At 41.1% G+C, this 13049-nt stretch overlaps 1 protein-coding gene across 4 annotated transcripts in view; it reads left to right on the forward strand.

Moving 5' to 3' along the window:
- Positions 1 to 13049, forward strand: part of CC2D2A (coiled-coil and C2 domain containing 2A) — a 132686-nt gene that overhangs the window by 71601 nt on the left and 48036 nt on the right. For all 4 annotated transcript variants that reach the window (XM_077750425.1, XM_077750428.1, XM_077750426.1 and 1 more), the window contains 3 exons: positions 962 to 1139; positions 9928 to 10084; positions 12774 to 12921. In XM_077750425.1, coding sequence (XP_077606551.1) covers positions 962 to 1139; positions 9928 to 10084; positions 12774 to 12921 — 483 coding nt within the window. The remainder of the gene's footprint in view (positions 1 to 961; positions 1140 to 9927; positions 10085 to 12773; positions 12922 to 13049) is intronic.

Here is a 13049-nt window from a genome sequence, read left to right on the forward strand (position 1 = left end):
GCTAATAGTCTTTATGGTCTGTTTTCCTCTTTTCTTTTTCTTCCCATATGTTCATCTGTTTTGTTTCTTAAATTTCACATACAAATGAAATCATATGGTATTTGTCTTTCTCTGACTGATTTCTTTTGCTTAGCATAATACGCTCTAGCTCTATCCATATCATTGCAAATGGCAAGATTTCATTTTTTGATGGCTGAGTAAAATTTCATGGTATATGTATATATATATATATATATATACCACATTTACTTTATCCATTCATCAATCGATGGACATATGGGCTTTTTCCATAATTTGGCTATTATTGAAAAGGCTGGTAAACATCATTGTGCATGCACACCTTTGAATCTTTATTTTTGTATCCTTTGGATAAATAACTAGTATTGCAATTGCCGGGTCATAGGGTAGTTCTATTTTTAACTTTTTGAGGAATCTCCACACTGTTTACCACAGTGGCTGCACCAGTTTGCATTCCCACCAACAGTATAAGAGGGCTCCCCTTTCTCCACATCCTCACCATCATCTGTTGCTTCCTGTGTTGTTAATTTTTATGCTATTACATTTTTGGGATAAAACATCACACCCAAATGTAAATCACTACTATCCCTTATGGATTGAATTCCCTCCAATTACAAGGACTGTGTTTCTGTTTACTTAACACTTTGGGGTGCAAAATAAGGCTTCTTTGAAACCAATTAAGGACACTGTAGTACAGATAATGATGCTTGGACCCCAGTTCTTCTGTCTGCTGTGGTCCTTTGAGTGTCTGTTTCTTAGTCCATGTCAAATTTGTTATATGATGCTCCTTGAGACCTGTGGCTGATTTGGTGCAATGAGAGGTAACACGACTGGCAGAGTCACCTCTAGAGGGCATCTTGCTCTGTTCAGTGCCCATTTGTCAGCCACTCTAGTTTTCCCTGGTCAATTACTAACCCTACCTATGATTGGTCTCCTTTTGCAGGGTGGAGGTCTTGCGAAGGGAGGATGTCAAGAGGCGCTCAATACATCTAAAGGTGATCTTCAACGACAAGGAAGTGTCCAGGACTGACAGTCGGCCACTCGGGGCGGACTTCCGAGTTCACTTTGGACAGATTTTCAATTTGCAAATATTCAACTGGCCGGAGAGTTTGACACTGCAGGTACGCATTTTAATTATAGGCACTGTCCCAAGCATCTTTCGGTGATCACAGGTGCAAGATGGTTTTAAATCATCTATTGGCTATACTGGTGTCTTGATAGATTTTCAAGGTCAATAGAAGGTCAGCCTCCTCTCGGGCATGTCTCTTCTTTCGGTCTGGGCAGCTAAGGAGATCTGTTTCCCTGCTCACCTCCTGAAAACGCTGGCCTCGGTGCTTCAGTGTATACCTCAAGATGGGGAAGGGGGATGAGAGGTAGGGGGTCCCTGGCTTTTTTAATAGAGTACTTCAGTATCACTGTCTACCTGGATCCTAGCATGATATACCTCAGAAATCAATATTGCCATAATCACAGGTAGCTATGACAGGGTGGCTATAGGCTGTAGGATTTCCCCAAAATAAATTTCACTGTGAACCTAAATCCCACCATTAGCAATGTATTTATTTGGGTCTGTTTTAGTTTTCTAGGGCTGCCCCAACTAAGTCACACAAACTTGGTGGCTTAAAACAACAGATATTCAGGGCGCCTGGGTGGCTGTCAGTTAAGCATCCGGCTTTGGCCCAGGTCATGATCTTGCTATTTTCGAGTTTGAGCCCCGCATCAGGCTTTGTGCTGACAGCTCAGAGCCTGCAGCCCGCTTCAGATTCTGTGTCTCCCTCTCTGTCTGCCCCTCCCCTGCTCACACACTCTCTCTCTCAAAAATAAATAAACATTAAAAATTTTTTTTAATTAAAAAAAATTTTAAACAACAGATCTTTATGTTTTCACAGCTCTGGAAACCCTGAGGTCTGAAATCTAGGGTTCTGTAGGTCCATGCTCCCCACAAAAGTTCTAAAGATGAATCCTTCCTTGCTTCTTCTGCTTCTGGTGGCCCTTGGAGTCGCTTGGTTTGTGGTAGCATCACTACAATCTCCATCTTCATGTGGCCATATTATTGTCTCTACATGTCCTTTTTTGTCTCTTACCTCATTGGACTTAGGGCCAACCATAATCTGGTATGAGCTCATCTAGATGCTTCACTAATTATATCTGTAAGGACCCTATTTCCAAATAAGGTTACATTCTGTGGTTTCAGGTACACAGCAATTTTTGGAGGACACTATTTAATTCACTACACTGTCCAAACTTGCTATTCTAATGGTGAATCCTTTCCTATGATGCTAACAGAATTCTCTTTTATGATAGTAATAAGCCTGTTAACTAGGGTTGCAAATATCTGGCACACATGCTTTTGCTTGCCATCCACCACCCACAAAGAAAACACTAGTCCTCATCTACCATTCATGCAGAAATTTCTCATTCCCATCCACCACCCTTGCAAGAAATAACTACATGACCATGTCTTCTTCCCCCACTGAGCCTGGATATAACTCCGGAATCCTTCCCAACACTATATCCAGGCAGCCACTACCTACTGGTTGTAATTGACATTGTAAGTACTATTACAGCTGTATCATTACTGAAATATTTAAATACTTATGCACTGGATTCCCAAAATGCCACCCGGGCCACATAGACCCTACTTCTAGGATCCCTTGGACCTTCCTACGGTGGACTAATTAAAGGGTGTGTGAATAAGGCTAATGCCTCCAGGACCTTGTTCTCATGTATGGCTGACATCCCTTCTGACTGGTTAACAATTGGCCATGAATATTGTTTGACATTGAGAATATCAACCATTAGCTAGATCTCAATAGTTTAAAACCTGTTAAAACTGGTAGAGGAAGGAGAACCTGGGTGGAGTGTCCAACTTCGGCTCAGGTCATGATCTTACGGTTCATGGGTTTGAGCCCCACATCCGGCTTTGTGCTGACAGCAAGAGCCTGCTTGGGTCTCTCTTCCTCTCTTTCTGCCCATCCCCCACTCACGCGTGTGAGCATGCACACTCTCTCTCAAAATAAAGACAAAACTTTAAAAAATAAATAGATATTGACTGCACACAAAAAACTGTCTAAATTAAGAATAAAACTTGATGGGCATGTGTGGGCAGCTCAGTCAGTTAAACATCTGACTTTGGCTCAGGTCATGATCTCACAGTTCAAGAGTTAGAACATGGTGTTAGGCTCTGTGCTGACAACCCAGAGCCTGGAGCCTGCTTCAGAATCTGTAACTCCCTCATACTCTGTCTTTAATAAATGCTAAAAATTGTTTTAAAAAAAGAACGCATCTGCTTATGCCAGTGTCCTCAAATCCCTAACCTGAGAGCCCAATGTATTTCAGAAAGAGTTCCAAGATTCTCAGAACTTTAATGCATTCATTGATGACCCAACAAATAAGCCATAAATGTTTGCTGCTTGAGTGAGAGCCAACTGAGTGTCTAATCCCAAGCCAAGAGTGCAGTGAGAACTGGAAGCCCCTGGTCAGAGGGGTGCCCATGGCCTTGGGGAGCTTTATTTTTTTAATGTTTATTTATTTTTGAGAATAAATAAACAGAGCATGAGTGAGAAGGGGCAGAGAGAAAGGGAGACACAGAACCTAAGCAGGACCCAGGCTCTGAGCTGTCAGCACAGAGCCCGACGCCAGGCTCCAACTCACAAACCATGAGATCATGAACTGAGCTGCAGTCAGACGCTTAACCAACTGAGCCACCTAAGGGGCTCCATGGGGAGCTTTAAATCCACCAGAGATGAGAGAGAGAGAGCTATAGAGAAACAGGACCAGCTTAGTGTGGATGTCAAGGACGCTTGGTGGGATTTGATTGCAGGGTTTGATTCCTTGCATGTTTTGAACCATAAGACTCAAGCCAGGCTTGAGAAAAGAATGTCCCAGNAGGTGGGCTCTGTGCTGACAACACAGAGCCTGCTTGGAATTCTGTCTCTCCTCTCACTCTGTCCCTTTCTTGCTCATGCTCTCTTCCTCTCACTCTCAAAATAAACTTAAAAAAAAAAAAAAAAGAATGCCAGGGTTGTCCCCTGAAGCAGGAAGTAAGGCCAGAGCTGGGACAAAAAGCTGGTAGTAAGGGGACAGAATGGGGGGTGGGGGGGCCCATACTGGACACAGGTGGAAAGAATTAATTAGATCAACACCATGGCCTTGAAAGGAGAGACTGACAGGACTTCGTGACAGCTGGACCTGGGAGAGTCCAAAGCAGTTGAACCATAGCTGTCCCCAAGGGGCATGTGAGGCTGGACTTCTCAAGACAAGGGAGAAAGCACAGGGTCCCCCCAACAAGATGCTAAAAATCTCCATACCTGAGGTCTTTCCACAACAAATGCTTGGCCTTCCACAAACATGAAATCCCATTTAGAAATAAAACAGTTTTGTGATGATCGATCCCCTTCATTTCTTCATCATTCACTTCTGTATCTGTCACTTCTGTCCTCGACTCTCCAGTCCAACAACTACCACGTTGTTCTGCTGGGTGGCGCTTACATTTTTTAGCATGTTATTTTTCCTTATGAACCAATCCTGTTGAGCTTTCATATTCTTGGCATGTGGACTGAGATAGGGGATTTTCCCTTTGAACCGAGCTCGCAATTACTCAAGTTCCTTCCTACGTCCACTCCTGATTTCTGATTTCTGCAGCCCATCTGCAGAACCACACTCTCCGAGTGGGAAAAACACTCCTATTTGGAGAAGTGTGTTGGTCAGCCCTTGGCTGGCTCCCTTTTGTGGTTTTTACTGGCCCTTTGTGGACGTAAGTCCAAAACAGATATTTTTTTTACACACACATCTTATTTATCCATTCAATTGTACGATGACTGTAGAGGAGCCAGGCAGCCGAGAGCAGGAAGGACATTTTATGGGTCATTACGAAGCATGATGGGCAGCACAGGGCACACCCACAAGGAATAAAAACCAAAACAGAAAAGCTTAGAAGCAACTCTTGTGTTCTTTCCACAATAAACTATTTGATGAATTATGAAAGTGTAACAGGGATGTTTTTGTAAAGCCATTGGAGCTACATAATATAGAAACTTTATCTTAGACAGCTGAGTAAGCAAACATTGGGGTCCTTTATAGAAGGAGATGGAAGGTATATAAAAAATACTTGGATTTATTCTTATTTTTAAATATGCCTCACACACGTATTTAACTGCACTGAGTGCTGGAACATTTGGAATTCTGAAGAAGTAGAAAGGAAGAGAATCACAGGGTCAGAGAAACAAGGTTCAATCAAATATTAAAATAAATACTGCAGTCACTTTCTGAAGCATTTTACTGTCATAAATGGTATTTTCTGGCTATTGGTATCTTTTCTATTTCCTTAACTTGAAGTAATATCAAGGCTTCATTAGCTCCTGATTTTTTAAAAGCATTGAAGCCTTAATGTATTTCATTTTTCACCTCCTTGTCTTTGGGGATATAGAAGATTTAATTACGAATGTGGAATAGGCCACAAAATTCCTATAAATCCCCAGCATCTTAATGTCTTCCTTGAAAAAAATTCAAGTGTCTTGAAAAGACAGATCTTACAAGTCTAAGTTTAATTTAAAGAAAAGAAATTCTTATGTCATAAAGTTTACTAAAATCAGTTGACCAGCAAGATTTAACAAGCTATTTGGGAGGTGTAATTATGTTTGTAAAAGAGCTTTGTAAACCATAAAGTACTATAAAAATGCAGGTGCTTATTGTCAATTGTATGCCCAGAGGAAGAAGAATAAATATTTATTGAGCTCTTACATAGGGAAGAGACTTTTCATCCCTGTGAGCTAAGCTTCAGCACTGCCTCCCTGGGGAGCTTTAAATAACATCTTTGTTTTACAATGAAAGCAAAAAGCGGGGAAGATCTTGCTCAGCGTCACAAAGCTACCCAAGTGTCAATGTCAGGATTCAGACCCGGATCTCTTGGAACACAAGTCGGCCCTGTCCTGTCTGCCACACTGCCCCCTGCAGGCTGAGAGAGGAGTGACAGGTGTGGAGTAAACAAAGGCAATGAGGAAAATCTGAGAGCCATGCTACACCCAGGTCTACCAGCTGTTCAGAGAAGAAACCCATTTCATCCCCTGGATTTATCATGTAATGCCTTACTTCTAGGAGTGCCTGGCTGGCTCAGTCGGTGAAGCACTCTTATCTCGAGGTCATGAGTTTGAACCCCCATTGGGCAAAGAATGTACATAATAATAATAATAACAACAAAAACTTACGTCTATTGAGAGTTACCATGCTCCCTTCTAAATACATTAACTCCCAGATGGCAGGTACCGGACATTCAAAGGGAAATTAAGCAAGACCCCTACCCCCAGGAATCTCCACATCCCGTAAGACATACAATACATAAACAAGGAATTTCGATAGAGTGGATAAGTGTTTCTTTAGGGAAAATACAGGGCAGGGCGGTGGCACATAAGTGGGTATTAGTGGACAGGTAGCAACTTCCTGCATGCCTCACTTGGTGCCCAGTACAATGGGCAGCTTATAGTGAGTTAAAGCACCTGTACTGAAGTGAGTGGGGCACACCTGTCTTGCAGAGATAGTCACTTTCTTGAGAGTTCTGAGCAACCAAGAACTCTATAGTTCAGTGGTCTTTTGATCACAGTTGCATATGCTGACGTGATCCTTTAAGCTTTGATAATAGACATTGTTTTTGTAGTACTTCCATTTTGTGTTTTTTTCATTTATTTTTTTTTAATTTTTTAATGTTTATTCATTTTTGAGAGAGAAAGAGAGAGAATGCAAGTGGGAGAGAGTCTGAAAGAGAGAGAGAGAGAGAGAGAGAGAGAGAGAGAGACATGAAAGCAGGGTCCAGGCTCTGAGCTGTCAGCACAGAGCCTGACACGGGGCTCAAACTCACAAACCATGCCATCATGACCTGAGCTGAAGTCGGACGCTCAACCGACTGAGTCACCCAGGTGCCCTTCATTCGGATTTTAAATACTCTTTCAACCATTTTTTCTCACCAATTTGTCTAAACTATATTTTCTGGATCATGGTTTTGGCTATAAAAGAATTCTTAATTGTTTGATCACCTTTCTGATTGTCCCTGGCCCATAAGGAAGACATAACAATAAAAGGTATAAGTTTTGAAGCGAAACAGTTGTGGATTCAAATTCCAGCTTTTTGAATTACTAAATGAGTGGCTAGGCGAGTTTCTCCTCTGGGAATTTCAAATCCATTATCCAGAATTGTTAGGTCTGTTATCCTGCTTAATCTTCACCACAAACCATCCTTCATAGGAATATGCGAAAGATTGAACAAAATACCAAGTCTAAAGCCTGTACTGGGCTTCCTACAAACAGAGGCCTCAAAGTTCTGGCAAAAAAACTAAAAGCTTTTAAAAAGGAAAGAAAACATAACACTTTCTCAAGCTGAATCTTCATGTTACTGAGTCCATAATTTAATGGTCAACCAAGCTCTCATATGCAAGAAAAAACAACCTGCTCTATGGTCTTTAAGCTCTGTAAGATTACAAATCCACAGGCCCTTATGCGAGGTTGAGGCAGGCAATAAATGGCCTGCCTTTTTACGTGAGGGCTCTAAACCAATAAAAATACAGAGAAAAAGTGTTTTTTAAAAAGTATAAAAGGGGGGAGGGGTCACCTATAGATTAGTAGAGGCTTGAGGGACTTCTCATTCAGTCGCACTGTACAGAACATATTTTGATTCAAATGAAGTTTTACAGTAATTTCTTGATACTCTGAAGAAAATTTGAAACTTACTAATGTTTGACGTTATTAGGAAATTACTGCAATGATAGTATTATAACTCTGCTTCTTAATATCCTTATCTTTTAGAGACACATATTGAAATGTTTCCAGATGAAATGATGTCTGGATTCCAAATACTGGTGAAGAGGGAAAGGATGAGAGTATAGATGAAATCAGATTAGTCATAAGCTAACGGTATTTGAAGCCAGGCAATGGGATAGGTTCATGATATATTATTCCTTTAAAGTTACATGTTTCACATTTAACACAAAAGATTTTTTTATTTTTTAACGTTTATTTTTGAGAGACGAAGACAGAGTGTGATCAGGGGAGGGGCAGAGAGAGAGGGAAACACAGGATCCAAAGCAGACTCCAGGCTCTGAGCTGTCAGCACAGAATCTGGTGGAGGGCTCAAATTCATGAACTTTAAGATCATGATCTGAGCTGAAGTTGGACGCCCAGCCAACTGAGCCACCCAGGTGCCCCTATAAAAGATACTTTTAATAGAGACCAAAACATCGTCTTTTTATTGATAAAGATGAATTTGGAGAATGTGGCTTACTCATGGGCTCTCTGCTGCACCCTGAATTAGGTGACCTTGGCCACTCTGCACAGGTAAGTTCTGACTACCACAGGTCTCTTGGAGCACTAGCCTGTTAGAATAGCTCACAGTACTCTTTTCTAATAAAAACTTCAGAATTAAGAATGGATGGATGCTTTCTTAAAATAAAACAATGTATGTAGACTTCAGTCCTAAACAAAGCATCTTATTGGGAGAAACCCTAGAAGTATTCTCACTAGGTTCAGGAACGAGGCAAGGGTGTCTACTATCTCCACTTCCATTTAACATTATTTTGGAGGCATTAGCCAATATAGTCAGAAAAGAGAAGTTCACGCAGAGCCAGCTTCATATCCTCTGTCTCCCTCTCTCTCTGCCCCTCCCTTGCTTTCTCTCTCTCAAAAGTAAATAAACATTAAAAAATTTTTAATAAAAACAAGAATAGCTCACAGTGATATTAAGTGTGGGGTCCTGAGTTCAGTTCCAATGTAGCATTTGCCTTTGTCTTTGCCTCAGTGGACAAGCTCAGTCAGCCATCTGGCGATTGCGAGCTAGTGGATCCCAGCGAGATGGGGCCAGGATGGCCGCCTAGCACAAATTCATCCTCATCTCCATCCTCAGAAAGAATTCATATCATATGTCTTGTAAGGGAGGGTAGGTAGAGAGGGTCCAGAGGGTCCATAGTGTCATCTTTGTGCATTCCATTGTTAAGTGGGAAGTATCAATCAGAGGGGGGTTCTATCGCACAAGAAGAAAAATATGAAGATTTAATTAGTAAAAGTGAAAGGAGTGGAATCAGCATTTTAGAGAAATGTGTACCAGCCAGAGAGACCTCTTGGAAGGGAAGAATAAAACATAGGAAAGAAGCCAGAACGGTGGATATTTTGTCATCTTCTCCCACAAAAGAGAAATGATCCAAGGATACAAGAGAAATTTGATCCAATAGAACAAAGGCTTCTCTTGAAGCTGCATTGTGTATTCATAATCTATGGTTGCCTTGACATTGGATCCTTCATCTCATAGTGATAGCATTACAAGACACGCCACAGTAATTACAGCCACAGTTGGTCAAGTTCGCTCCAGCTTGGGAGAAAGTCTGAGAAGGAGATGGTAGGGTTTCAGCGGCTAACAAATAAAATGAGCTCTTGAAGGAAAGAACATGAAAGATGAACTAAATAGTAGATTTGAACCTGATACTCTAGAGTACATCTAGGTATGATACTTCTTCTATTGACGTTGAGGTTGGGTGTGAATAATAAATCATCCCGTGGCATGTCCATTTCATCTCACCCATTCCACCTGATGGCATTACTTTCTGAAATAACATATACTGGGAAAAGGAGGAAGCCCATTCCCCCAGATAACCTGTGTATTAGTTTGAAATGGAAACAGTTGTGGTAACAGCTACTTTGATTAACCTCTCTACCCCAGGAAAGTAGGCTAGAGAAGAGGACAGGATGTCAACAACTTGGCCACAAATGTGTGCAATTTAGTCTCCATGGGAACCATAACACAACTCAGCTTTTCCACCCTGAAATGGGTGCTCTGGGCTAAAACGGCGATTAACATAGATAAATGGACTAAATACCTGGGAGTGGGCACACTTAGTATTTTTATTTGTCTGTTTCTCTTCCTCAATTTCAGGTATATGAAACAGTCGGACACAGTGGTACCACTTTGCTGGCAGAAGTATTTCTGCCTATTCCTGAAACGACCATTGTCACTGGAAGGGCTCCCATTGAAGAAGTGGAATTTAGCAGTAACCAGCATGTGACACTGGACCATGAGGGTGTTGGAAGTGGTATGGAAAGCCAATTATCCTCAGGGGCTCATGGTTTTACTGTCAGATTTGAACATAACTTTTTTTTTTCATTTTCAAACAATCAGGTAATTATACAACTGCTTTCAGAAATTTTTAAATGATGAGATATAATTTTTGCAGTCATTTTTATATACCGTTGGTGGCCAATAAATTCATTAAACTATGCAAGTATGAAGTAGTTTGACAATGTGAATCGGGACCTTTAAAATGCCTTTAATAACCTTAATTTTTTCTTCTACGAATCTTTCCTAAGAAAATAATTTGAAATGAGGACAAAGTTTTGTGCATATAAGATGTATATCATGGTATTAATTTATAAGGCTGAAGTTTTTAAAAACTTAAATAGTTGTAATAGGGATATTATTAGTTAATATTCTCTCTTATCCCCTATAATTGTAATTAGGTATATGATGGACCTTCTCACTCTGTCCACATGTTTCTTAACCTATATAATGCTCTTGCTATCTTTTTCTTTCACTACTGTAGTCTGTGACACTTCTTTAAATCTGTCTTCTAAGTCACGAATTCACTCTTTGGCTGTGACTTCATTGAAACTCATCACTGACTTGTTAATTTTACTTACTGTGTTTTTCACCTCCAGAAATTCTATTTAGTTTTTTTCCAATCTGGTCGATTCTGATGTTTTTCCTTTCCTCAGACTCTCAATCATTTCATTGTTTTTATTCATTCATCACTTCATTTATTTTAAAAAACATACTACAAATATTTTTTTAACATTCTGTATCTGATCGTTTCAGTACCTATCTGCTTCTTGGTCTGATTCTATTGCCTTTTATTCATGGTGGCTTGTTTCTTTCTGTGTCTGGTGATATTTTATTATGAGCACGCATTATCTGCAAGAATTCTTTGGGGCTCAAATGCAGTCACCAACCTAAACATCTGGAGACCTAGGGGCACCTGGGTGGCTCAGTCAGTTAAGCATCTGACTTTGGCTTAGGTCATAATCTCATGGTTTGTGAGTTCAAGCCAAGCGTCCGGCTCTGTGCTGACAGCTCAGAGCCTGGAGCCTGCTTCAGATTCTGTGTCTCCCTCTCTCTCTGCCCTTTCCCAGCTCATGCTCTGCCTCTCTGTCTCACTCTCAAAAATAAATAAACATTAAAAAAATTAAAAATAAATAAATAAAAGTCTGGAGACCTAGACTTTAGTTCCCATTCTCACACAGATAAGCTCTGTGACCCTAATAATTATGTAATCTCTTTAAATATCTTCTGCATTCATAAAATGAATCTAAGGATACCTCCTTTAATGTCTTTTAGGATTATTTTGAAGACTAAAGTGGTTGTTCAATATAGAGGGAAGATCTCTGAAAAAACACAAAGATGCTATTGCAGTGTCATAGTGGTATTATTTTGTGCTAATAATATTAACTGGAACTCCATGGTATGAAGTCACTTTTTTTAATGTTTATTTATTTATTTTTGAGAGAGAGAGAGAGAGATAGAGAGAGAGAGAACACACACGCATGCATAAGTGGGAGAGGAGCAGAGAGAAAGGGAGACAGAATCCGAAGCAGGCTCCAGGCTCTGAGCTGTCAACACAGAGCCCAATGTGGGGCTCGAACCCACGAACTATTAGATCATGACCTGAGCCGAAGTCGGATGCTCAGCTGACTGAGCCACCCAGGCGCCCCGAAGTCACTTTTTTAGTGCTTGAAAATCTTTTCTTCCTTTAATTGATTAAACAAACTGCCCTGAGGCTTTTTATCATTAATTTCCAATGGGTAGAAGCCAAATCAGTAAGTGAGGCTTACTGTGGCCACAGTAGCTTAGGAATAGCTAACGTTTGTTATACGGTCACTGTCTTCCAAGCCCTAAGTGCCCTGCATGTAAGACCGCACCTAACACAAGCCTCCTTATTCGGTTCACTCCCTCCCTAGGGCACTTGACTTGTTCCTTCTGCCAAAAATGCTCTTTCCCAATAAATGTCTTACTTCCTTACTTTCTTCAGGCCTTTATCCCTAAGTCCCCTCTCGTAGAGCCTCCCCTACCACTCCATCTAAAAGTTCAGCCCTTCCCCACCCCCCAAACACACATTTTCTATATACACTCCCTAATATGTGGTTTCTCTTCTCACTTCTCACTCCCTAACCTACCGTACACATTCCTCTTATTTCTCTTATTTATTGCCTGTCTCCTCTGCTGGAATAGAAACCCCTTGAGAACAGGGATTCTCATCTGGTTTGTGTCTTTACTGCCATCTGCAGTGCCTAGAATGGTGTCTGGAGCGAAGCAGAGGCTAAAATAAGTATCTACTGAATAAGTGAATGAATGGATGTCTTCATAGCAATCTTTTTTAGGAGGTATTCTTAGTACCCCTATTTTATGTATAATGAAACTAAGGCTCAGAGACGTCAAGTCATCTGTTTGTGGTCACACAGCTATCAAGTGGCTGGACCAGAATGTGCACACCGAGGGTCCCACTCCAAAGTGCCTCATTCATTCTAACCTCTACACTCCGCTGTCAGAGAAAGAACTGAGTGGCTGATTCTCCTGCCTGCAGAATTTCAGTGCTGCTTTGAATTATGCCCTCCGCCCCGCCAGCCCATCCCTGCCATCTCCACCCCATTCATCTACCGTCTGCTTTCTCACCAGGACTGGGCTCGCTCCCTTTTTCTAAACAGTGTCTGTGTAATCTGGTGTGTCCCTAGGAATACCCTTCTCATTTGAAGCTGATGGGAGCAATCAACTGATTCTAATGACCTCGGGGAAAGTGGCCAACAGTGTGGCGTGGGCCATTGGGGAAAACGGGATCCCTTTGATTCCTCCACTGTCACAGCAGAACATTGGATTTAGAAGGTATTGTGTGTCTATAATAAATTGATGAGTAATGTCAGTGTTTGCATTAATGATATCCAGTGGAGGGGGAGGGAAGCTTGCAATATCACATGCTTTCCCTTTATTCTCATGTGCCAGTAATTTCACAG

This window comes from Crocuta crocuta, unplaced genomic scaffold (genome assembly GCF_008692635.1).
Source record: "Crocuta crocuta isolate KB4526 unplaced genomic scaffold, BGI_CrCroc_1.0 scaffold179, whole genome shotgun sequence".
Classification (NCBI taxonomy): domain Eukaryota; kingdom Metazoa; phylum Chordata; class Mammalia; order Carnivora; family Hyaenidae; genus Crocuta; species Crocuta crocuta.